Below are 23375 nucleotides of genomic sequence, written 5' to 3' on the forward strand. Positions count from 1 at the left end.
AAATGTAAGATATTATAGAAAAATAATTTTTAATATAAAAAATTTTAGGTATAAGATCACACTTTTATTTGATTTGTTTTGTGTATTAGTAGTTTTTAATACATATAAGACCATTTTTTCTTCTGCTCAGTAAAAAAAAAAAGTGATAATATATATATAATTTGAACCCCCACAATTTTAGATCATGATGAGTTGAAAAAAACTATGTGACACGGATGATCTTAATTTATTTTCATAATTGAAGATATTAAAAGAAGTGTTAACAAAAAAATAATAATAAGCAAAAAAAAAATAATACTTCAATGGATATATGATATAATATAAAAAAATTAAATTATTTTTTAAATGCATATATTGATTATAGGATGATATTGATGATATTTGAGTTGAGAGAATTTTTAAATTGTCAAAATTTCACCTAAGATCAACTATATTAGAATATTAGGGAAAATTTGAATAGATTAAGTGTAATATTTATTAAGAATAAAATTTTAGAATTATTGTGTTACAAAAATTGATGAATGATTAAGTGTAATATTTACTTATTCGGTCTCCAAATTTGTAGACATAAGACTCGGACACAGAGGGATTGAGGGATCTTCGCCGGGAAAAAAGATCCAATCATGCTGTATTATGATTTTCCATAACAATAGTTTTTATATTCACAGTTAAAAAGATATCAGTGTTCTTTAGTTCTTTCAACTGAAATTTTGCTTCACAAATAAGCAACAACATCTTTAATTTTCAAAATGATCATCAAGGCTGCATCAGCTCTTTAGAAGCTGACAGCCATTTATAGTTTATACTAGATTATTGTACACTATTTTTGCTCTAAAAATATGAAATGACTTTCACGTTACCTCTGGAGAGATTTTATTTCATTTTATTTTCCACCCCAAGATGCATAAGATATTTGAAATTAATGGTATAGTATAAAGGAAGGGCCAACAGAAGCATCATGAGATTTCAGACATTAAAATCAAAGATCTTTTCCTTATCACGAGCAGTAAATTGACATCACTTCAAATTTAGACCATTACTAAAACATAAAACCAAAAAAAAAAAGACATTTCAGCATTCAGTCAGCATTTTGTTTCTTTCAAAATACATAAATAGGCGCAAATGTTAACAAGAAAATATATATTATAATCTTGCCACCGACTAGTTTTGGCAGTAAAAGTGGAATGGAGCATGCATAGTAATCAAATTTGAACTCTCCGAAATCCTTAACAAACGATATATACAGAGACATGTGAGGCATTCAAAATCTAATGGACGGTCTCAATCTACTTCTGCCTCTTCTGCGGCGTAAGATCTCCGTTCCTTTGCCTCTGAATGCAATCCTCATAACGAGATTGCGACCCAAAAATTTAAATACTCTGAACTGCTCTTTGATAATCCAACGCCAAAATAACAATATACAGAAAAGAAAGTGTCTGGAGTAAAACAAATATTGATGTTATTCCTGAAGTGTGAGATACCTTCAATTACAAAAACAATATACAAGCTCCCTTCCTGCACTTAAAAGCTGCCTGCCCATATGAAATAAAACTAATGTAGAAAAAACAATGCCAACGAGCAGTTTCCTGAAGGCAATAAATTAGGTGTGTTTCCCTTTTCCTTCGGCAATATGACTTGAACGCTCCTTTCCAGTGATGCAGAATGCATTCTGCATTGCAACTTCACAAGCCTCTTCCAATTTTGGCAAACCTCCTGGCAACTCCAAATATGACTGCCTTAGTCAAGAGACCTCGATCAAGGGTGCACGCAAGAGCAATAGCTCCCCCAACAACTAGAAGCTTCGGTATGGTCTTCCCAACTGGTTTGCTAGAAGAGTCTTGATTCTCAATCTCCAGCATATTGTTGTTACTACTGCTTGTGCTTTCCAGATATCTCAGATAGTCTGCACTTACTTTTGTGTTGATATTAGCCATGCAGGCAGAAGGAGATAATGGAGCACCTGAAGCCCTCTCTTTCTGATACGTTCGTAGTCCAGGGTCAATCTTCTTCACAGCTCCCCACATTCCCTGACGAACTCCAAGCTTAGCTATTTCCCAGGGTATACCCATATCTTCATGGTGAAACAATAACACTTCACATGCAGTCATCTCACCAGTTTTCTTTGATTCAACTGATCCATATATTAAACAGAGGCAGATATTAGTCCTCATAGCATTTTAAAATCAATATAGCAGCAAACAAATACAGACCTTAAAACTGTTATAGTCATCCCAGACCCAGACCCTAAGGCCTCCTATGACAAAAATATAAAAAAGATTGCTCCCCTGTTCCGTCACTTTGAAAAATAAAAAAAACACTACCATTGAGTTCAAGTTAGATTGCAGGGGTTCAAGGTCTGATTAGGTTTTGAAAATAAATTGTAGGGGTTCATGCATCAAGGAAATTCAAGGGAGATTGAAGTATCTAACACATATTCATTCGCTTCCATGGGCAAGATCTCTGTTTCAGAAAGAAGTTTGTCTTTTTAATCCAATAATCAAGAATTGAAAACAAACAATGCCCTGTAGTAATGTTTCCAAACAAATATTGGTAACCTTTTCAAAAATCATAGTTGATTATTTTAGTAACAAAAAAAAAAAAACTCTATCTAATCTTAAATATAAAAACTAGATCACTAATTCACGGGTTTTAAGGAAAATACAAGTATTATGAAAAATAGTTGAGTTCATTACTTGTGAAAAACTGTTTGTTAGTTTCTTTAAAATACCCCTTTAATCATTTAGATTGAAAACTACCTTTAATGATGGAAACATCTCTTTATTATGTGCAATCATTAAGGATAGCATGAAAAATATATATATATATATATAAATTTAGGAGACAAAGTAAATTACAGTCTTACATTTAAAACCAAAATAAACCCCTCAACTAGCTCTTATATTTAAAATTAGAGGGATTTTTTTTTTTTTTGGGAAAAAATAGCAATAGTATAGATCTCTAAGATACATGTAACATCTTACCTGCACGAATACACCAGCTAGAATAGTATAGATCAACTCGTTTAGGTTTGTTACGTCTAGGCACAGAGGGGTATGGTACTCCCTGAATAAAGAAGGAACGCCCCTAGTTAATCTCACAACTAGGCAACATTTAGATATAATATCTAGGAAGAATGTGCACAAATATATAAAATTATCTACAACTCTCTTCACCACAATGAGAGACATAAAATATAGTTCCATAAGAAACATTCTTCTCAATTGTTTTGTTATTTTCTTTTAAAAAACTGTCTCTTTGCAGCAAAATGAAAATGCAATTTACAACGGAACAGCCTATAAAACCAAAAGCTGTGTGCATTTCCGTAAATCATTCTATAGCAATTTCTTTTCCCAACATAACTGAACACTTGGTCCACCTTGGTCTCCTAAAATCATTGAGAGCACATCAGACTATCAGGTGCACTGAGACAAAATTATGAATTAATATCAAGGATTACCAAGCAACATCAATATCATAATCATTCTTCCCATTTTTATGAGAAAAAACACCTTTTAGAAAAAACTCAAGCATTCTAATATACCATCTGAAGTTTTCACATTGTTCACTTCTAAAAACTTCAAACCATTCTTTTCATGAAAAATACAGCATACGTAATAAATGCAATTTATTTAGATACAGATATATTCTATTATCGTTAATCATAGAATGACCACTTTTTGATGAAATTTCATAAACAGCAAGACATACTATCATATTCGTATTCATATTTTGGCATTAATAGTGTTTCCACAACTTGTTTCATAAAAATTAATGATAGCTTTTCTTCTCATAATTCCTAAGCATGGCTCGTTCATCTAAACATAAGCAATTGTCAAACTCAGTTGAGAGCTATTTTCCTTCTGCATGTTAAAACAGAAAGTTAAACTTGAAGCTGCAGATAAGCATGGAAGACTTCTAGTCACTAGAACCAGTAAAGCGCCATCATAAACACTTAGGAGTGTAGGCTATGGAGGATGGAAAAAAGAAATGCTATTGGACAAGTAATTTTCTAGTTTATAAGTGTTCTTAATGTCCCCAAATGGGGGCGAAAAACCGTTAAGTAGAATATGTAGTGGCTATTATATATCTCTCCTTTCTATTTTCCAATGAAGAAAGAAAGAATTTCCGTTAATTCAACCAAACAACCTCTTAAAGTGAAGCTCCAAGAAGTAAGACTTTGAGAAGCATTTACATACCTTTGTTACACAGTAGTAAGATTGTCCTGATTCCCAAATTCGACGACCTATCACATATTCTCTATCACTACAAAAAAAGGGAAACTGCAACACGAACAAAACAGGAACATATCAGCCACATGCCTAAGAGGCAACTGAAACCATCAAAGATATAAGGAAGCAGTGTGCTGACCTTGCGCACCCAGTGCACTACCATTGTTCCGGTAACTTTGCATTCTTCTAATGTTGTAGCATGTATAAGCATGTCATCCCACTTCGATCGGAATTCATCATCCCAGAAGAAATCTCTAACCAAGTCAGGAGTTGCATCTTCAAACACAGTCCTGCTGCGATACTGGGGAGGTCCATTCTAACAAAGGGAAATTCAATCAATCATATGGGATCCAACAAAAGGGGAAAAAGAAAGGCTACTGGTCGAAACCATTAAAAAGCAAACTAGAACAATCGAATAGCTACCTCTGGATCTCTCCTCCAAGCTTGATAGCTCATGCGTGGGGTAGAACGGTCCATCATCTGAATCCAAGCATGGCCTCCATCTTTTTCCTCAACCAGCTTGCATAAATGCTCCAAATCTTGTTCTGTCAAGAGAGATTTATCTTTTTCAACCTGCGACGAACTGGCCAATTGGGACTCAGCGGTTAGGGAAAAGAAATCTCACTTCCATCAAATGAAATAGGCGCCATTAAAATTGAGTGAACTACAAAGAAGAAAGCAAACCTGCACTCAGGGGAAGAAGACTCCTCCTGATACCCAACATTGGAAGGCCAGGCAATGAAACCAGGCAACTTAGTCTTGAACAAATTTAAGCTGGGAATTGAGGCGAAACGCGTGGACAAGGAGGAAGATGAAGAATTATTGTCATTTGGAACCAAGCTATCTAACATGTCCCTGCCAAAATTAGCCCATTTGGGTTTCCATGCCCAACCAACCAGAACACCAACAATAACCGCAATCCAGAGTGAAGCAATAAAAATAAAGAGGTCGCCCAATATATCGACCACTGAGGATTTCGCCAAAATTCCCAGCAAAGCCGAAAGCAAAGCCATAGATGACAGCACTACTACCGGAAAAAACCAGAGAGGGGGAGGGGCGAATGAAAAATTTAGGAGAAGGGGGGAGAAAAAGAGAAAGAAAAATCACCTGCTTGAAAGGAAAAAGCAGGGATGAAGAAGAAAGGAGGGAAGAGGATGAAAAAAAGAGCCCCAAGAACCAATGTCCACTCGAATTAGAGAGAGGAAATCAGAGAAATGAGATATAAGGGATAGATATGGAGGCTGTGAAGAAGCAGCAGCAGCAGAATCAGGGTGAATGAAGAAGACGACGGAAATTGGGTCAGTAACACGGATAAGGAGGATCAGATGGGAGGTTGCGAGCCGCTTTGGTGGGATTAGCGTAGGCCCCGCTAGATATGCCTTTTATTTCTTTTTATATTATTTCATGCTTCATATTTTATCTTACTTATTTAATTGATTTTTTTGTCCGTTCTTCATTTTTCCTAAAAAAGAAATTTATGTTTTTAATTCCTATTTTGCTCTATCCTCTATCCGTCAATTCTACGTCATTTCCTTGAAATAATTATCGTGCTTGAAAGTTAAATATGAGTCGTTTGTAAAAGTCTCAATTAAGAAGGCTGTATATTTTGGCAAAAAAATTAAAGTTCCTCATATATATATATATATATTCTTATAATATAATGGGCTCCGACCCCGAGCCTTTTTTCATTTTTCACGTTTTCTGACTTGGCATGATATAACGCACATGATTAGGTTGAAGACTTAAAATATATTTTTGTTGTTTAATTTATTTCAAAATATATTTTATTTTCCTCCCTTGCTTCATCTTATTTTGATTCATTTTCTTAGCTTATAATAATCATTCAATTAGAAACCAATCGTTGGCTCAAACTTTATTTTAGATTTATAATAAATAAACTTAATTTCTCAAAATAGTTTTCTGAGTTAGAAGCCGAGAATAGAGTTTTAAAATATCATTCTTTTGCAAGTTAAGAGTCTCAAATTAAAAGGTTTTTTTCCCTTAAAAATTATGATTATCAGTCTGTCCAGCCTTATTTATAAATTTTAAATTTAGGAAGGAGTGCGATCTATTTTATAAGTTTTGATTTGAATTTGTTTTAGTATTTAATACATCTTTTTCTTATTTTTTATACTCTCTCCTATCGTATTTTCCAACACATTCTTTTTTATCTTTTTTTTCATTTATTAAAAAACATATTTTAAAATGAAAATATATTCTTAACCTACTTATTATTTTTAAGTAATTTTATCTAATCGTTCGTTATCTATGAATGAGTTATTTAAAACTTATAATAAAAATTAGATAGAATATTATTTTATTAGGCATAGGCATCCTCCAATTCTGTTCAAGACATTCGAATTTGTGAATCCCATTACCAGACCCAACCTCGTCATCACCATCCTCCTCCCATAGAAAAGTTAATGGGCTCCGACCTCGTGCTTTTTTGTTAGGTATGATTGCAATGGGGCCCGACCCGATGCCTAACTTCCGAGTTCCGACCTTTTCTTTTCTTCCGTGTTCTTTTTGCTGGTTACCTTCTTTATTCTTTTTCCCGTGCCTTTCATTTTTCACGTTTTCTGGCTTTTTCCATTTGACCAACGCGCGATTTCCGACTTCCGGTTGATACAATCAACGTTGTTAGGCTAAGTTATTTTTCTTTTTGCTTAATTCATTTTAAGATATAATGTTTATCTCTTAATTTTATTTCACTTCAATCACAACCACCACTTTCTTTACCCATAAAAATCATTTAGTTATTTCCGTTTTCATAATCTCCAAGGTTGGAATTGCAGTTTTAAGTTTACAGTACATGGCAACTAATTATAATAAATAAATTTAAATTCGCAAAAGGTTATTAGAATTAAGTCAAATATAAACTATAAAATCCACGAAGTGGTTTATTTTGGAGGCTGAAATCTAGTTGTTGCAGATCACTGCACTTCATGACCAGAAACGTGAAAAAGCAGCGGCTTTGAACAGAAACTAAACTGCTTCATCTGTTGGTCTAAAAGGAAAAGCCGTCATCTTAACTGAAATTTTATAAGCTCATAATCAATTCTTTTCTTTTCTTTTCTTTTCTTTTTTTTTAAGGAGCAAAAATGTGGCATAGGAATAGGATGAGGCTAAATCACAAAACCATATTTCATCCAAATGGACAAAAGGCATAATTGATAACAGATGATAATAGGGTTTTTTAATTAAAAAACTTGAGTTGCCAGATAGCTGCATCCCCTTCTCCACAAAGTTGATGTACCTCCCCCATTCTTTCTGCTGATTTACAGATCCCATTACAGCTCCAATCAAATGATGCACCACATGGATTTGCTGCTTCTGCCTTCCATTCACAATCTATCATTCAAACATCACAAACTTTCTCTTACTTACCACTCTTATATCATCATGCATCTCACTAAGCCCTTGGATGAGCCCAAGAACATAGCATTTTCAAGTGTCTGTCAAGTTTCAAATCCTAATTTAACTTTACTAAACTTAGATAATGAATGGTGGTACGTAACATCTCATGCCCCACGTTTGCACTGAAGACTCTTATTAGGTACGTACTTAATATATGAAGTCCTCCTTCTCCATTGTAAAACACAGGTTATACACACCTTTTGATTGGTAAAGTTTCATTTCTCAAAGACTCAAACAAGTGGTTTAATAAGGTGGTGCATAAATGTATAGACAAGAGGACTTATAATCAAGTATCATACCAGGAGTCCCACAGCAGAGGCTTCGCTCATCAATATGCTCGACATCTAGACCAATGAACCATGAACCAAGAGAGACGTCCTCATTTGCATATTTGTGAAGTATATGCCTGAAAGGAGAGCAACCAATGATCTTATACACAATAAGGCTGCAAGCACCAATAGAAGTGAACCTACCCATTAGCTGAAATGTAGGTTGCTAAATCTTTCGAGATCACGTATATTTGCCCAGCTGCATGCCTGAAATACTTGTTTCCCTCTTCTCCAAATTTCCAGTGCTCAGGTTCATGGTACTTGACGCTTCTGCATAGTTTCAAGGGTGGTTATAAATGGCATGCATGATCAATAATGGAAGTTCATATGCTGCTAGCTTACTTAGTTGCAAGGACAAGTCCAGACTTCATACAACCAATATAAACACGTGGTTTGGACCTATGGCGTGCCAACATTGACCCAATCACACCTGCAAAATGTTGCAAGTTCCTGAGAATCCCCATAGACACTTGCAAGTTCTTCTCAAATTGCAAAGAATTACACACATTGCAAAAACACTAACCTAGATTTACATGTACATCATCATCAACTTTAATGTAGAATTCAGCATCCCACTTAGCAACAGCTGTTGAAAAGAATGTTTGAGTTTTGGAGGATAATGTGTGGTATCCCTCCATGTGGCTCTGTATCAAAACCATGTAATTTTTTTGTCCGATTATTTAGACTGAAGAAAATATGAAAACTTTCTTAAAATTACAAAATGGAACAACCAACCTCTAACCTAGATCTGTCAAAAGAACAGCAACAGCTATAAGCCAAGAACATAGGGGCCATTTTGCTCCATATGAAAAGAAATTATGCTTTTTCTTATTATTGGATCAACAATAACTGCTGTTAATTGACTTGTAAAAGGATTTATATATAGCCTTTCATTCATCAGGTGGATCTTCTACCAAATAAACACGAGATAATAGGTCAATAATGTCAACAGAGGCTAGCATACCAGTCGCAAGAAATCCTTGCTCTTACCATCTTCTTCGTCAATAGCCTGATCTAAAACACCACCTGGAGTTGCGCTGCCAGTGCCAACCAGAAACCGTGATCCAATAGTAATAATAATAAAGTTCCATGACACAGGAAAGTAAGTATAGTATTGTTTCCTGCATGCAGTATAGTGCATACCAACCTGTGACCAATGACAAACCGGATTATAATTTTCTTCTCTATTTCCAGCTTACTCAGTTCCTTTCCTGAGTGATTAAATATAGTATGTTATTATTTTGCTTCAGCAGTTATTCAGGCAAATATCAGACATTTTTGCTCTAAGGATAGAAGTGAACCTTGGGGCATCCATGTTTTTCTGATTGAGTCCCTCCGCTTTCTGCCACTAAAAGCAGTAATAATTCCCATAACAAAGAATATTTTCCTCTCATCCTTAATTTGCTCTCCTTCTGAACTTGCAAAAATAGGATATTGTTCTTTGTGCTTATTTTTGGCAGCTCTGGCAGCAGCTAGTTGCATCTCTAATGAGGACATTGTTTTGTCCAGTTGCCTGTGTTTAACAACATGAACTGTTATAGTGATCATTTCAAGTATAAATTCTAAGAAATTTTACTGACAAACAGTAATATATGCTTATCTGCTACATATATCAGCTTTTACTATTGACATTTACATGATAACGTCACGTGTCTGTGAAACTCGAGAAAAGATGTCCCCTGCTTGAACAGATGTCTCCTGTAATATCAATTGGGATAGTAAGATGCAAAGCCTATGCATATCATAACTCTATAACTTGGATGGTTATCTTTCTCACTCTGACTTGCCTCGTTACAGTTGACCAAGGGATGCAAAGCTCTTGAGTGGTAAGTTTCCCTAATTGATGTCTCCTTGACTAGTTTAACTGAGTGATCACCATCCCAGAACCTGTGAATCACAATACAAATGAACAGCTCTGTAGCCTACGCTCTGAAATAAAGAAATTAAGGAATAGAGGAGTTCATCCTAAAAGAGCAGCATTTACATTCAGACACTCAAAAGTTTAAGAGTTTCTGCACATTGAAATTGGCAAATATATATCAATTGTACGTCTGTAAGGAATTTCCATAAGGAGACTAAACTTATGTACAATAACATGAAAAGGAACTGTGTTTGAGGAAGCTATCTAGCAATAGCATTCATTAGCAATCAGTTCATAGAGTCAAACATATCATAATCAACAAGCAATTGAGGAAACCTTGATGGAGAATGACTTCAAATATTGAGTGGACTGAAAAGTCAATTACACTAGCATTTATCATGCATCACTATGACCACCTGGTCACCCAGTCATGCGTAATGACTCAAACATCAAACAAATTACTAAATTATAAAAAGAATGGAGGAAGAGATGGAAAAAATATACACACTTGGCAAATCATTGTTTTATCATAAATTCACTCTTTTTCTGGTCCTATCGTTTGAGTTTTCTGGCAATGATGTCATCCTCTAGTGTTTTATTTTCTGTTATGTCCCTTCTCTGGAATCGTTTTCACCATGTCCACCGAAAAAAATTGATTTACTGATATGTAAAACAAGTGCAATGAATTAATAGCATCACAATGATGTTATTCATGCTCTTCTCTGACACAAATTTCCACAATGAAACCCAATTTGTAAGAACTCCAAAATTCTAAAACCCCAAGTCACTCAACTAATGGAAGATGGTGGAGTTAAGAGGAAAAGCTCATATTGGAATTTATCATGTACAATCCGAATAGGAAACCTACAGAACTCATAAGTAGTGTGTGGGTTTCACCCGTTACTTTGAAGACTCATCTTACAAAATACTATCTCGAATCCTAATTATAAAACCTCATTTGTAGACGACAAACAAGGTCTTATAATTAGGATGGGAGATAGTAGCTTGTTAGGAATTAGTAGCACCATAAGTTCATAAAATGCCAGAAATCCAATTTAAACATAAGCAGATATCAAACAAAAGATGAACATTAAGGATAACATTAACACCTCAAAAAATAGTTTCTGGGGATACAGTTATAAAGTTCTTATATTTTTGGAAATGGTGACGAGTGTAATCTCCTTTCCTTGATAATGTTGCTTCTGATTCAGTTCCTTAATATTGTTAAACATCATAACATGTCATGACAAAGATGGCTGTTGATAAAGTCTAGATATTCACAAAACACGAGATAATTCCTCTACAGATTTTCATTAAATTGAATCAAATATGAGTTTCTTTCTTATTTATGCATTGCATCTAAATGGTCTAATTATTAATTTTTGCACATTGCTGTCAATGTCATTATGCACGTGAAACACTGAGTTGCAGCGTAAGCACTTTGTTGCAACTTTATTGTGTCTTATGAGTTATGAAGTATTTATGTTCACATGGTCCATATTAGAAGGACTCTGAGTTCTCTGAGTAGCCTCTGGTGTGATATCACGTGAGTTTGGAAGCGTTGTACCTACCATGCGTCTGAGGCTGAAATCTCCTGTAAACGTTCAACACCAGAGGTATTGAAGATCTGGTGTATTGTTCGGTACATTTCAATGTGTGGGTTTATTTGGTCTACGGCTCTCAACTCGCAATTCGCAACAGACACAGTAAAAATACAACAATATTTACTTCCACTTCATAAAAATGAGACCAATACAACTAGACGCATTTAATTTTAACTAAAAACATCTCTAGCTATAGGGCCATAAGAATCCAAGGTACTGCTAACCAGGAACCAAAGAAATTTGTGCAGCAAATGACTTCGATATCAGCAGGATCCAGGTGCTTAAGTAAAATATCAATTATAGTAACGAGAAAGATCAAATATCAATGACCTTCAAAGCCGCAAATTGAAGGACAAAACATCCTGGTATATGCATTTGCCAACCGATTTCTCGCTCATGAGAGCTCGAAAACTGTACCCACTAGACCAACACTCAATAATTAAGTAAATGAGCCAGGATAGGAAATCAGTTCAGCTTCAGCTTAAAATCGAAAGCTTCAGAATTGTTCTCTATCGTATTCTTCAGACTTCCAACCGATCCAGTTCATGAATACAGACACTCTCAAGTATATGCATAATGAAGCTAAGCAAAGGAATACACAACTGATTTTGGGGGAAACAGTATAACACCAGAAGGTAAGAACCCGAGCTGGAGAAACAAAGAATCCAAAAGTTCAAGACTTTCGTACCAGATCTTGGCGGTTTCATGGGGAGAGATTGAAGCTGAGAGCTAACCTGTTGACGACAAGAAAACCCAGGAAGAAGCTGGCAATGCAAGAAAATGAAACCCATCTCGTCGAGAAGCCATTGCCGACCTTGTGTTGTCTGCTCAATCCCATCTGAACCAGAAAGCTTAAACTTTAAGGTAGCTTCCTCTTCAGCCTTCTGAGCGTAGTGACGAGCATCACAAGGATAAACTGGAGAATCACATTAGAGCAAAACATAAAGCGGAATGAGCTAAATGTTCGAAATGCACAGTTTTAACTTTTAAGCATCAAAAGATGGAAAGATGCATGCTAGCTCAGACTTCGATTCAAACTGCCGTGAGAGGATCCACATTTTATATTGATACGTCTTGATCGGTGATCACGCATCAGTCATCAGTACAAAATTCCAAAACAAGATCATGGGGGAATTAATAATTTAACGGGAATAATATAATATTATTACCAAAAATGGCTAGAAGCAATATACCATTTTAATTATACCTTTCTCAAGGTTACATCTTTCTTTATAATCCTAGTCTATCTAAGGAAACTGTTTTCTCCTTCAAATCATCGCGATCGTGCTCTCGCCTTCTGGTTCGAATTTATTTGACTCACGAGAAATATAATAATAACAATTATTATTATTAATTAGAGCAGCAAAATCTTTCCTCAAACTTCAGTCACCCACCCTTTCGGCCTTTCCTTTTTATTTTCTCCCTGTTTTAATCTTTTTCCCCCCTTATTTTTTTGGCCTGCACTATTTTGATCATGTTTGCAATCATCTTTGTCTCCTCTTTTTCTTTTTAATAAAACATCTCTTCTTTACTGTGGACATGAGACTTATTTTATCAATTTTTTCACATTCTGTATATATTTTTTCATCCTCCAAAACATGACCCGTGTCTTGTAAAATGTTCCGTGAGCCCTGTGCTGACATGACGTTATTGACTTATTCTCATTGTTATTATAACGAAAATCCATTGTTTTTGGGAAAAAAAATCTTAAAAAATGATTGTTAAATTTTAAAATTTTAAATCAGTATTAGTTACTAAGTCATAAAAAAATAATTACATTCAAAAAGCAAATAATAACATATTTTTATAATAATTTCTTATTTAAAATTTTAAAATTCAACAGTTTTTTAGGAGTTTTCCTTGTTTTATTTATCAAGAGTTTGTTTGGAATTATGATTTGAGCTTTCCAAAATAATTATTCAATCATGATTTGTAAAATAAATTACAAAAGTTTTGCCTTAACTTAATGAGAATTTTTTTTTTGGACCAATGAATGAGAAGATTAAAATACCTCTCTTGTACAAGTACCAAAAATTTCAATCATACTTCAATTAAGAGATAAAGTGCAATTTCCTTTAGTCGGCCATGAGATAAACTGTAATTTCATCCATTAGTAGTTATTGCTTTGGGATAACAGCAACAGAAAAACTATTTCGAAGATATCTACACTATTTTGTGATTTTTAATTTGGTACCATGTGTTTTTTTTCCTAAGGAATTTTTTAATTTTACTCCATTAACATTGTTAATCCTTACACAAAGACTATCAATACTATATAGCAAAGTTTCAAAAGCTATTAAGCTAACATTGCTAAAAGAGCAAAATTAAATGATTTAATTGAAAAAAACCAAGTAGATACCAAATTCAAAATAAAAAAAAGTATAGGTACATCTAATATAATTATTGGCAGATTTTTATTTTATTATCAATTAATGTGATTGTTAATTTTTTTATAAAATATCTAATATCTAATGTAATTAAGTAAAATTTAAGTACTATCGGATATATATGGAGCTCTCTCAAAAAAAAATTTCGAATGGACTGTTGATCATTTAAAGAGCTACATTTTAGTTTGTGCCATTTTATACATACCATATTTAGGCTAACAATAATTTAGTGTGTCTTCTATTAATTTCGATTTGATTTTTTTTTTCAAACTTTATGTTATATAAAATAAACTTTTGATGCAAATGAATCTATTTGTTATTATTAATTCATTGTCCTCAATAATCCTTTTTTTAATGAAAAAGAGATATTTATATAAGAATATACCAATGATAATTGTCCCCTATCTAAAAAAGTATTCAGACTATAAAACACTTTTTTATTCTGACAAAAGTGTAATATTTCTTTTTCTTTTTTTTTTTTAACCTGACTGATAAGTTATATATATTCCTATATCTAATAATTATACACAGACACATATTTAAATAAATATTTTTAAAATTTTAATAAGTTAAATCTACGATTTTCAATACAAAATAATTTCTTTCGTAATTATGAACATAAATATTACTACTAGTATTATGTTTTAAATTTAATTTAGTGGAGGACTTGAAGCATTGAATTTGGCAGCGTAACTGCGCAAGAGAATGGTGGGTTAACTGGTTTCATTCAGGCCCAGGAGCCTCAGGAGGGAGACGATAGGATAAGGGCGTTTTATCCAAATTGATCGATTGCGTTCTCTGTTACGCGAGAATCACCCGTCTTCTTCCTCTCAACGGTTCAATGTCGTCAATTCACCTTACCTGTCAACGCCCTCTTCCTTCACTGAGCTACTCTTCTTCTTCGTCTACCATATTCTCTTTCAGCCCCACCAATGTTTCTCTGCAGTTCTACAATAAAAGACGCTCTCTTCCCACTCTCCTGCCACTTCCCCGGCGACTCAGTGTTGTCGCCATGGCTCCGCCTAAGCCCGGTGGGAAGGCCAAGAAAGGTACCACTCTTTTCTTTGCCCTAATCCACCCCCTGCTTCTCTTCTAACCGAACAGTGCTTTGCGTCTCTCTTAGTGATTGGAGTGATAAAGCTAGCTCTTGAGGCTGGGAAGGCCACGCCTGCTCCTCCCGTTGGTCCTGCACTTGGTTCCAAAGGTGTCAACATTATGGGCTTCTGTAAGGATTATAATGCCAGGACTGCTGACAAGGCCGGTTATGTCATTCCTGTGGAAATCACTGTCTACGATGTGTGTTTATCTGCTCTCCTACCTTATTTGTTTGGTTGCCTTTGGAATTTTTCCCTGATGGGGTGTCTTTCTATTTCTTTTATTTTCTTGTTTCTTCACGATTATACTATTTTCTCGCAGGATAAAAGCTTTACCTTCATATTGAAGACACCGCCAGCTTCAGTTCTGCTTCTTAAGGCAGCAGGTATGATGTTTAACAATGCCCGGAAGCTGTTTGATGCCGTGTATCTTATTGTACTTTATCTGTTGTTATTGCTTTAGCTACCATTTCTTTGAAATTTCAATGTCCTATTGTTATATTGTGAGCTATACCAAGTGAACAAGCATCCGGCTATTTTTAACTTATATATGGAACAGTTTGATACCTTACAAAGAAAGGCTTAGTTAAAGAAGCTTTATATTCTGAGCCCAGCCTAGCAGTTTCCTGGGTAATGAGACATTGTCGATCTTAGCTTTGTGGTATGGATTATATATTTGTTGCCCATTGTTCTTTTTCATATTATGGATAATAGGTTATTGTAGGTAATTGGGTAGAAAGAGAAAATAGTTGGTTGTTTTCTTTTCACGGGAACTGATAGATTGGATTTGGTATCATAGATTAATGATGTTGGTTGGCTATGTAGGGGTGGAAAAGGGTTCGAAAGACCCCAAGATGCAAAAGGTGGGAAAGGTCACAATTGATCAAGTGCGTGCAATTGCTACTGAAAAGTTGCCAGATTTGAATTGCACAACTATTGAATCAGCCATGAGGATTATAGCAGGCACTGCAGCAAATATGGGAATTGATGTTGACCCTCCTCTTCTTGAACCCAAAAAGAAGGAAATCCTGTTATAAGGCCACATTTCAATGCTTGATTTACTACTACTTCACAGAAGTCACTAGCACGGCTAGATCACTCAAGATATTTAGTGTATTGTCTCCTTCCAAAGAGCTTTTCGCAAGTGATGGTGCCTGTCTCTCTGTTAATCTTCCCTTGCCCAGTCATTACAACTCTGTTTTGTCACAGTAAATGAGAGAGCCGTAACCAATTTTCTCAATATTTAGCCGGCGTAAATTTTTCAGTTCTTTCAATCCAGACGTTGTAGTTGTTGTGGTGTTATACTTAAATTTAAACAATGTCCTTGCAAAGAATTTCTTCTCCGCCTTCTCTTCCATTCTCTTAATCACATAATTGAACTTTAAATGTTAAATAAGTTCAACTCCAAACAATAATCACATAAGTGAACAATGTAATGAATAAAAGTTCTTAATTGGGGTCGCATTTTCCGATGTAGTTGGTCCTTTCCAGTCATCTTGGTAATTGCTGGGGTAATCAAGAACAGGAATAGAGTTCGCTTCTGTGCACGACCAGAATATGCGCTTGGCCTAGCTTAATACCACAAAATGGACTGACTTGGAAAGGTTATTGTTATGTGATTATCGTAAGAGGATTGACTCTAAACATTAAAATAACCAAAACCTTAGGCTCTTTTATGCGGAAGCGAAGAGGAATTGTGTATGTTTCAAACAAAACGTGATTGAAGTCAATTTCACTGAAGCCATTTGCAGGAGGTTGACGTTGAGGAAGACTTGAAAGGGAAACAATCCAATTTTACTAGCCGAAAGGCGAGAAAAGCACAAAACCTATTGAATCCCAGACGTGGAATAGAAACTAACGGTGCTTACAAGGAGGAAAAAAGGGGGAAATTAAGGGTGAAGCAAGCAGCTCAATCTCAAGGTTTAGTGAAGCCATTAGGCCAAATTCAATCCAATGTTGAATGATAAATAACACAACACGCTTTTAATCAGGATGTCAAATTCATGCCTTGTAAACGAATAGTTGATACCACCAGACCGAGTTTTTTTTTCAGGAAAAAAAAAAATTGTCTCGGATATATAAGGGGAAGCAAAAGCATTAAAAAGGCCATTCTACAACCAAAACTAAAATTTTTGTTAGCGCAATCTCGCTTGACAAATGTAACGCCTATGCTGATTGTCCCAAGTCCTGGAAGTTTCAGTCTAACCAAACTGGAATTACACTTCCACAAGAATCGAAGAGTACTTAGCCGTCATATAATCAAATCTCAATGTGAAGGATAAATTATGAAAAGGATTACACATCAGTATTGACCACATACTGAGCAACTCTCGTTTTTTAACAAGGGTGCCTTCTCTTTTATCGAGGTCCAGAAAATAAGGCTTTGCTAATTATGCCCGTGGCCTCAATATATCGTTCCACACATCTAGAGACGCAACTGCTTTCGCTTCCACTTAAGCTTGACCCTGGTTTTGTGATGCACTTCTCAAAACACTTCCCCCTCACTGTCTGCAAAATCAATAACAATTCGAACATAAATGGCAGTTAAGCAAATCATCTTTGGATAAAATTGTTGCCCAAAGCAGCACTCAATTATCAACCAACATTTGTAGCATTGTAGGACCTTCTTAGTCCATAGCATTGCTCTTCCCTTGCAAATATATGAAAAGATCCTATTATTTTCCCAAAGGCACTCTCTTTTAGTTAGGAATAAGCTATATTACCACAAAATAATTTCATGACAAATTTGTGAGAAGTAATGAAAAAGAGCGTGATAAAAAATAACTGCACAAACTTATCCTCATTCGAATAATTGCAGTCAAATAGATTAATGTTGATTTTTGTCATCAATGATATTCACAGAAGCATCACCTTAATAACCAGTTATTCTGGGTAATAATACCATTGCACGAGCCTCGTTCAACAAGATGAAAATGCCACGGTGCAATCCTTTGTGGTTAGACCAATATATCCTCATTAACAGTGGCAGCAGGTAAATTAATTTTCTAAGTTGGCACTTGAATACTTGATATAAATCTGGTTGGTGTCTAACCAAATTCTCCAGCTTTAGAACATACATATAGAGAGAGAGCGAGAGAGAGCACTTTTCGTGCGAAACAATTTAAACAGCATACGATATCTACGCAAATCAAATTTGATGGGTCTCAGAAGCTAGCTAATTAGGTTAGAGAACCATTCCATTTAAATTCCCCATTGAGCATCATAAAGAAACTAAGGTATTCCATACTACTTTCAGACTTCATCAATTGGCCTCCTTAGAAAGGGGGCCTCCCATTAACTATCTATCTCATTCAAATCTCACACTAAACTTTTGACATATGGTTATCATATTACTAACTGAAGGATGAGAATACTTAATTAAAAAAAAAAGTAAGAGAATTTTTATGGATCAAAAATATATTCTTTCTGTAAAATAGACGCTCGTGTGTCATCACTTGACATTGGTTATACATTTTTTATATAAACAAAAGCGTGAAATTATTTCAAATATACTCGTTGAGCTCAATATCAATGTAATTATTCAGTTATGGCCCGCATGTTGTATCGACTATGAGGACACTATATCCAATAAATCAAGCAGAGTGGTTCACAATGTTTTGCAGCCACATTTGAGGGGAATATGAGTTCATTGTTTCATAAACAATGAACGAACAACCAGAAAAAGAAAGAGCAACGATCATTTGAATAGAAAAGGCACAGCAAGAGAGAGAGAGGGAGGGAGGGAGAAGAAACCTCGAGGAATTCTTCGGCATAGGCCTGAGCGAGCTGTGTCTTGAGCTGGTCTTTGAAATCCTCAGAGTTGAAATGGGACGATGATCCACTCGAGGGACTTGAGAATGAATCCATTTGCTTCGCTTCTCTCTCAAGTCAATCTTCCGCCCAACCCCTCTGCCTCCACCGCTTTACCACTGAGCTAACCTAGCAGCAAGCTCTTCCTGATTTTGTTCTACGAATTGGTTCATCCGACCCTCAAATTAATCAACAAGCTGGCCTCAATCTAGAATGGGCCTAGGCCCACAAATTATTAGGCCGGTTTGATTTCACTTTTCTATTTTATGTTCATACAACGCGCACGGGACTACTCAAGATGTTCTGGTGATCAATGGGGCATTATCATCCGTGAACCCTCTTACCCTCTGTTTAATAATATCATATTGAGGGGATAATTTTGTGGGTGAAAGACATATAAGAACCAAAAAGATAAAAGAATATCAAAATGATTTCTTAAATTGTTTTAATTTTTATGAAATTTTTAGGAGCTATTTTAAAATTATTTTTTTTCAAATGACCTAATTGTCCTCATATAAATGTATGGATATGGATATGAAATTTAATCCCGCCGTCTTTTGGTCCCAAAAAATTTTATGATCGGTAATTTGTTGATATTTCTTAATAATATAGTAGAAAATATTATATCAAACAACTTAAATTATATTACCTCCAATTCTAATTATAAGACCTCATTTGTAGACTATAAACTATAAACGAGATCTTATAATTAGGACCAGAGGTTGTATGTATTTCTCGTCTTTATTGATTGCATAACCAGAAATTTTCAATACACGGATGGATTGTCATTATTTTTGGTCAAACAAATAGCAGCATCATCAATATTAGATTGAGTGTTTGATTTAAGGTATTTTGAGGAAATATGTTGAAGAAATTTTATCTTGTAAAACGACTTCTTTTTTTTTTGGGAGAGATCGCCAAAATGAGTCTGATGCAATTTCACGTGATGAATATTGCTCCATAGTTTTCCTCCACATCCCTTGAACCGAATAATAATTACTACTAGTGGACATGACCTCAAATGCTTGGACCACTTCTTATTTGGACGGTAACCATTATCTCCGCACTACCCTTGACTCACAAACCATCTTCATCACTAATAAAATCATATATGAAAAATAAATACGTTTACATCACTTCTAGTTCTATTTCATGTTAATTACTACCTCATATTCTAATTATAAGATCTCGTTTGCAGACTACAAATGAAGTCTTATAATTAAGATCGAAGTTAGTACATAAATCATTTTTTATTTCAAAACTAATGCTTTAATTTTTTTTTTTTTTGGTCAAAAAACTAATGCTTTAATCTTACGTTTTATCATTCTTAACAAGATATCCTTAGAAGATTCTGAAAAGCAATTGGAATCCTAGTAACTTGACTTTGCCTATTTTCACTAAACTGAAAAGATGGACAGAAAGGAACTTAACTTTAACATGGAAATAAGCTTCACATATAAGTAAGAAAAACTTTCGAACAGAAGCTCTCAAGTCTTTCTCTCTTAAATCTCAGCCTCTGCAACGCAGTGCAGGAATCCATATCCATTTTTCATAACATAGTTGTTTTCTGATCACTACGAAACCCTAAGTCCATTACATGAAGAAGCTCAGTAGTCAAGTGGTGGCGGGTTTGGCCGAGAAAAAAGCAAGAGCCCCAACCAGGGGTGCATTGATATAAGTCGCCGGCTCCGATTGCTGATAGTTGTTGCGATCATCAGAGAACCGGTCGGAACTGTCGGGTCCTCCGACGATGGCTCCGACCAACAGATTAGGATTAGGAGAAGAAGAATGGAAGTACTGAAAGCCGTCATCGCAGGAAATACGTTGAGGGTGATCACGAATGGAAGGCACAGAAGAACCCCTGTGGTGAATATTCTTCGGATACCTATCTCCAAAACCCACCATGTACGACATTTTCTCCGGATTATCCCCTAAAATGTAATCAACTTGCTTTCTAGCCAGCCCAACGAGGCTCTGTGCCGTCACGGTGGAGCCACCACACCGCACTCCGATGGAACTCGAACCCAGATACTTTGCGTATGTCAAGAGCACCAAGCTCGTAGATGTAACATACTGCAGATTGCTCTCGCTGCCTTTGTAAAGAAGCCCACCTGCAAAATCATCACTTCAATTACTTCTCTCTGAGTTTAAACCAACTTCAAAAACAATATACATATCAGCAATGGCTCTTCTTCAGACCTGGGGTGTACTGAGCCTGGAAGCCTGGTGATCCTGGTACTAGTGAGCAAATGTAATTGTCAGCGTGTGCTTTATATAGTTCAAGTTCTTGAGTGTTCTTCTCCAAGAACTCCTGTGACAGTATTTGTGTATGTTAGCAATTAGCACTGAGCCGCAGATGAAGAACAAGAAAGAAAATTAAGCTCAGGAAATACCTGGGAAAGCAATACTTTGGTTCCTGCTCGCTTGTCATCCCAACTGAAGGAGTAAGTATCATCATCTGCACCTAATACGTGCCCATTGGACTGTATATAATTCATGAAGGAACTAATTCCAGAGGCTTTGTAAATCCACGAAGCACCCCACAGAAGCTCATCCTGATCACAATGCATAGTCATATACATATTATTGAACGCTTAAGACGAGGTTGCGTTGAGAGTGAGACGATAACCAGGCAGGTATTGAACTTACATGATATCCAGAGTAAGAGCAATAGAATGGACAGACCACGGAGTTAAGAGAGTCACTATAAGATCCCCTGTAACGGTCTGCAAAATCGAAGACCTGAAAAGAGCGTCACGAGATGAGACGTGGATACATACATACATGCATACATATATATAAGCATGGCAATTATAAGCAGGGATGGAAGGATGGAAGTCAAATAGTACTTTGATGGCTGCTTGAAGTAGTTTGGAGGAATATGAAGGGTCGGATTGCTTGAAGACTAAAGAAGAAGCTGCTAAAGCAGCAGCAGTCTCAGCTGCTACGTCTGATCCTGGGCTTTGAGGTGTCACTTTGTACACGTTTCTTGGAGTGTCCATGTCTTCAGGCCTTTCCCAACACTTATGATCCATGTTAGGATCTCCTACCTGCCAACCCACAACTATGCTTGATACATTTCTATCACTTGTTCATTCTTAAACAAAGCGCGCGTGTATAAATATGTATATATTCTCTGCAATAAGTGGGGCTCTCTTACTTGGACGTATAAGGTATCAGGAGTGGAAGTGGCTGCTTTAAGCAGATAATCAGAGCTCCACTTGACAGCAGCTCTGGCATTTTCAATCTGATCCCCCATTGAGCTTCCGAATTCAATCACACTCCATGCCAATAACGTAGTGGTGAATGCCATTGGAAGTCCAAACTTGACGTTATCGCCAGCATCATAATAACCTCCCACCAAGTTCACCTGAACCAACGAATCAAACGTGTCTTAATCTCACAATATATATCACACCAAGTGTTTTTTACTCAAGAGATTACAGAATATAAGGAATATATGTATATATAGACACAGACATGATAGGAAGAACCATCGGACAAGGCAGAATCACCCCTCCAAGTGAGGTGCTGGTTGGAGGGTAATTTGCCAGAACGCTGGCCTTCAAAGAAGAGAATGGATTTCTTAAGGGCGTCAGAGTATTGCTGGGAAGTGAATGCATGAGCAGGTGAAGCTAGTAAAGTGGACAGAATCATGAAGCAGAGGCACAGCCACATTGTGGAGAGAGAAGGAGGAGAAGGAGAAGAAGAAGACAACATTGTATAGAAGTGTGTGAAGAAGATTATATGCATCTGATGATTCGAATTGAATATTGGTGAGAGGGCGAGGCATGCAATTTATAGGGAAGAAGAAGCTGAAGGAAGTTGGATGGCAGGTAAAGTGGCCGTTACAACTCTGCCATTGATTGGTTACAGTTAACGGAATCAACTGCGCCAAACAGGGCTGGATCTAATATGTTTCTGAGGGTTGAATTAAGTGAGCCCGCGCAAGCATACCAGATTCCTTTCTGATAAGGACAAGTAAAAATAAGCGCATGGGAACTGTTCTTGATGCTTATTACATGGAAAGACTATTAAAGTTTGAGTCTTTAGAAATTATATATGTTTTAGTGACCAAGTCACGGGGCACACTTAAGAGACTATGAAGTCACATGAGGGTATGATCGGTCAAGTTGATGAAGGGAACGAGTTTTCTAAACAAAGGGGTAGGCCTGCAAGAACTTTGTTGAAAAAGCAGAGAACAAGGCTGAATTAGATAATCCTTAATGTGTACCATGTGATAAGGATGTACTCACATGTATTTGTGGATTTTTTCCTTATTCCTTTTCGGTGGGGCTGCGAATTGCTGCCAAAAAGAGAGAATAATGCGCCTTAATTTTTGGCTTATTCTAAATTCTCCTTTTTGGCTCCTTCATTTCCTCCTAATTCCGGCACATTGACTCTGTCTCAAAGTTTGTTGTAACTATCAAGTTTGGCTTTATTTATGCATTAAAATCTGCAAATGCAGAGCTACACGCAGTGGAAAAATGACAGTACATGCCTTAATTTGGGACTTTTAATGAATCTTGTTTACATTTTTCGTCGTCGTCTTCTTTTTTCTCCCCCTTAAATTCAATACTAAACCTGTCAGTACATGTTTGTGTTAATTATTTTGTTATATAACCTCCACAAAGCCTGCTCAGA

The 23375-nt window shown here is 35.8% G+C and overlaps 5 protein-coding genes across 5 annotated transcripts; 1 reads left to right on the forward strand and 4 right to left on the reverse strand.

The window, feature by feature from the left end:
• Positions 1-1369: 1369 nt before the first annotated feature.
• Positions 1370-5522, reverse strand: LOC114731634 (uncharacterized). Its single transcript, XM_028918848.1, has 6 exons — positions 4914-5522; positions 4653-4812; positions 4369-4545; positions 4197-4280; positions 2982-3063; positions 1370-2131 (listed from the first exon to the last, which is right to left on the reverse strand). The coding sequence occupies exons 1-6, from the start codon at positions 5240-5242 to the stop codon at positions 1683-1685; spliced, it is 1281 nt and encodes a 426-aa protein (XP_028774681.1). The 5' UTR covers positions 5243-5522; the 3' UTR covers positions 1370-1682.
• Positions 5523-7337: 1815 nt separating this feature from the next.
• On the reverse strand, positions 7338-12278 carry LOC114731659 (beta-1,6-galactosyltransferase GALT31A-like). Its single transcript, XM_028918879.1, has 11 exons — positions 12175-12278; positions 9763-9862; positions 9612-9673; positions 9277-9488; positions 9123-9186; positions 8940-9012; positions 8499-8619; positions 8318-8405; positions 8120-8245; positions 7946-8052; positions 7338-7580 (listed from the first exon to the last, which is right to left on the reverse strand). The coding sequence occupies exons 1-11, from the start codon at positions 12276-12278 to the stop codon at positions 7426-7428; spliced, it is 1212 nt and encodes a 403-aa protein (XP_028774712.1). The 3' UTR covers positions 7338-7425.
• Positions 12279-14513: 2235 nt separating this feature from the next.
• LOC114731648 (50S ribosomal protein L11, chloroplastic-like) lies at positions 14514-16258 on the forward strand. Its single transcript, XM_028918866.1, has 4 exons — positions 14514-14876; positions 14951-15123; positions 15244-15307; positions 15747-16258. Exons 1-4 carry the CDS (start codon positions 14669-14671, stop codon positions 15956-15958), a joined length of 657 nt encoding a protein of 218 aa, XP_028774699.1. The 5' UTR covers positions 14514-14668; the 3' UTR covers positions 15959-16258.
• Positions 16259-17018: 760 nt separating this feature from the next.
• Positions 17019-18873, reverse strand: LOC114731651 (mitochondrial import inner membrane translocase subunit Tim13-like). The gene is made up of 2 exons (XM_028918869.1): positions 18675-18873; positions 17019-17429 (listed from the first exon to the last, which is right to left on the reverse strand). The coding sequence occupies exons 1-2, from the start codon at positions 18786-18788 to the stop codon at positions 17280-17282; spliced, it is 264 nt and encodes an 87-aa protein (XP_028774702.1). The 5' UTR covers positions 18789-18873; the 3' UTR covers positions 17019-17279.
• A 1391-nt stretch (positions 18874-20264) lies between these two features.
• On the reverse strand, positions 20265-22613 carry LOC114731635 (endoglucanase 1-like). The gene is made up of 7 exons (XM_028918849.1): positions 22212-22613; positions 21892-22101; positions 21581-21781; positions 21381-21473; positions 21125-21286; positions 20931-21042; positions 20265-20842 (listed from the first exon to the last, which is right to left on the reverse strand). The coding sequence occupies exons 1-7, from the start codon at positions 22482-22484 to the stop codon at positions 20346-20348; spliced, it is 1548 nt and encodes a 515-aa protein (XP_028774682.1). The 5' UTR covers positions 22485-22613; the 3' UTR covers positions 20265-20345.
• Positions 22614-23375: the final 762 nt, after the last annotated feature.

Source organism: Neltuma alba, unplaced genomic scaffold (genome assembly GCF_004799145.2).
Source record: "Neltuma alba isolate B1F8T4 unplaced genomic scaffold, ASM479914v2 tig00012839_pilon, whole genome shotgun sequence".
Classification (NCBI taxonomy): domain Eukaryota; kingdom Viridiplantae; phylum Streptophyta; class Magnoliopsida; order Fabales; family Fabaceae; genus Neltuma; species Neltuma alba.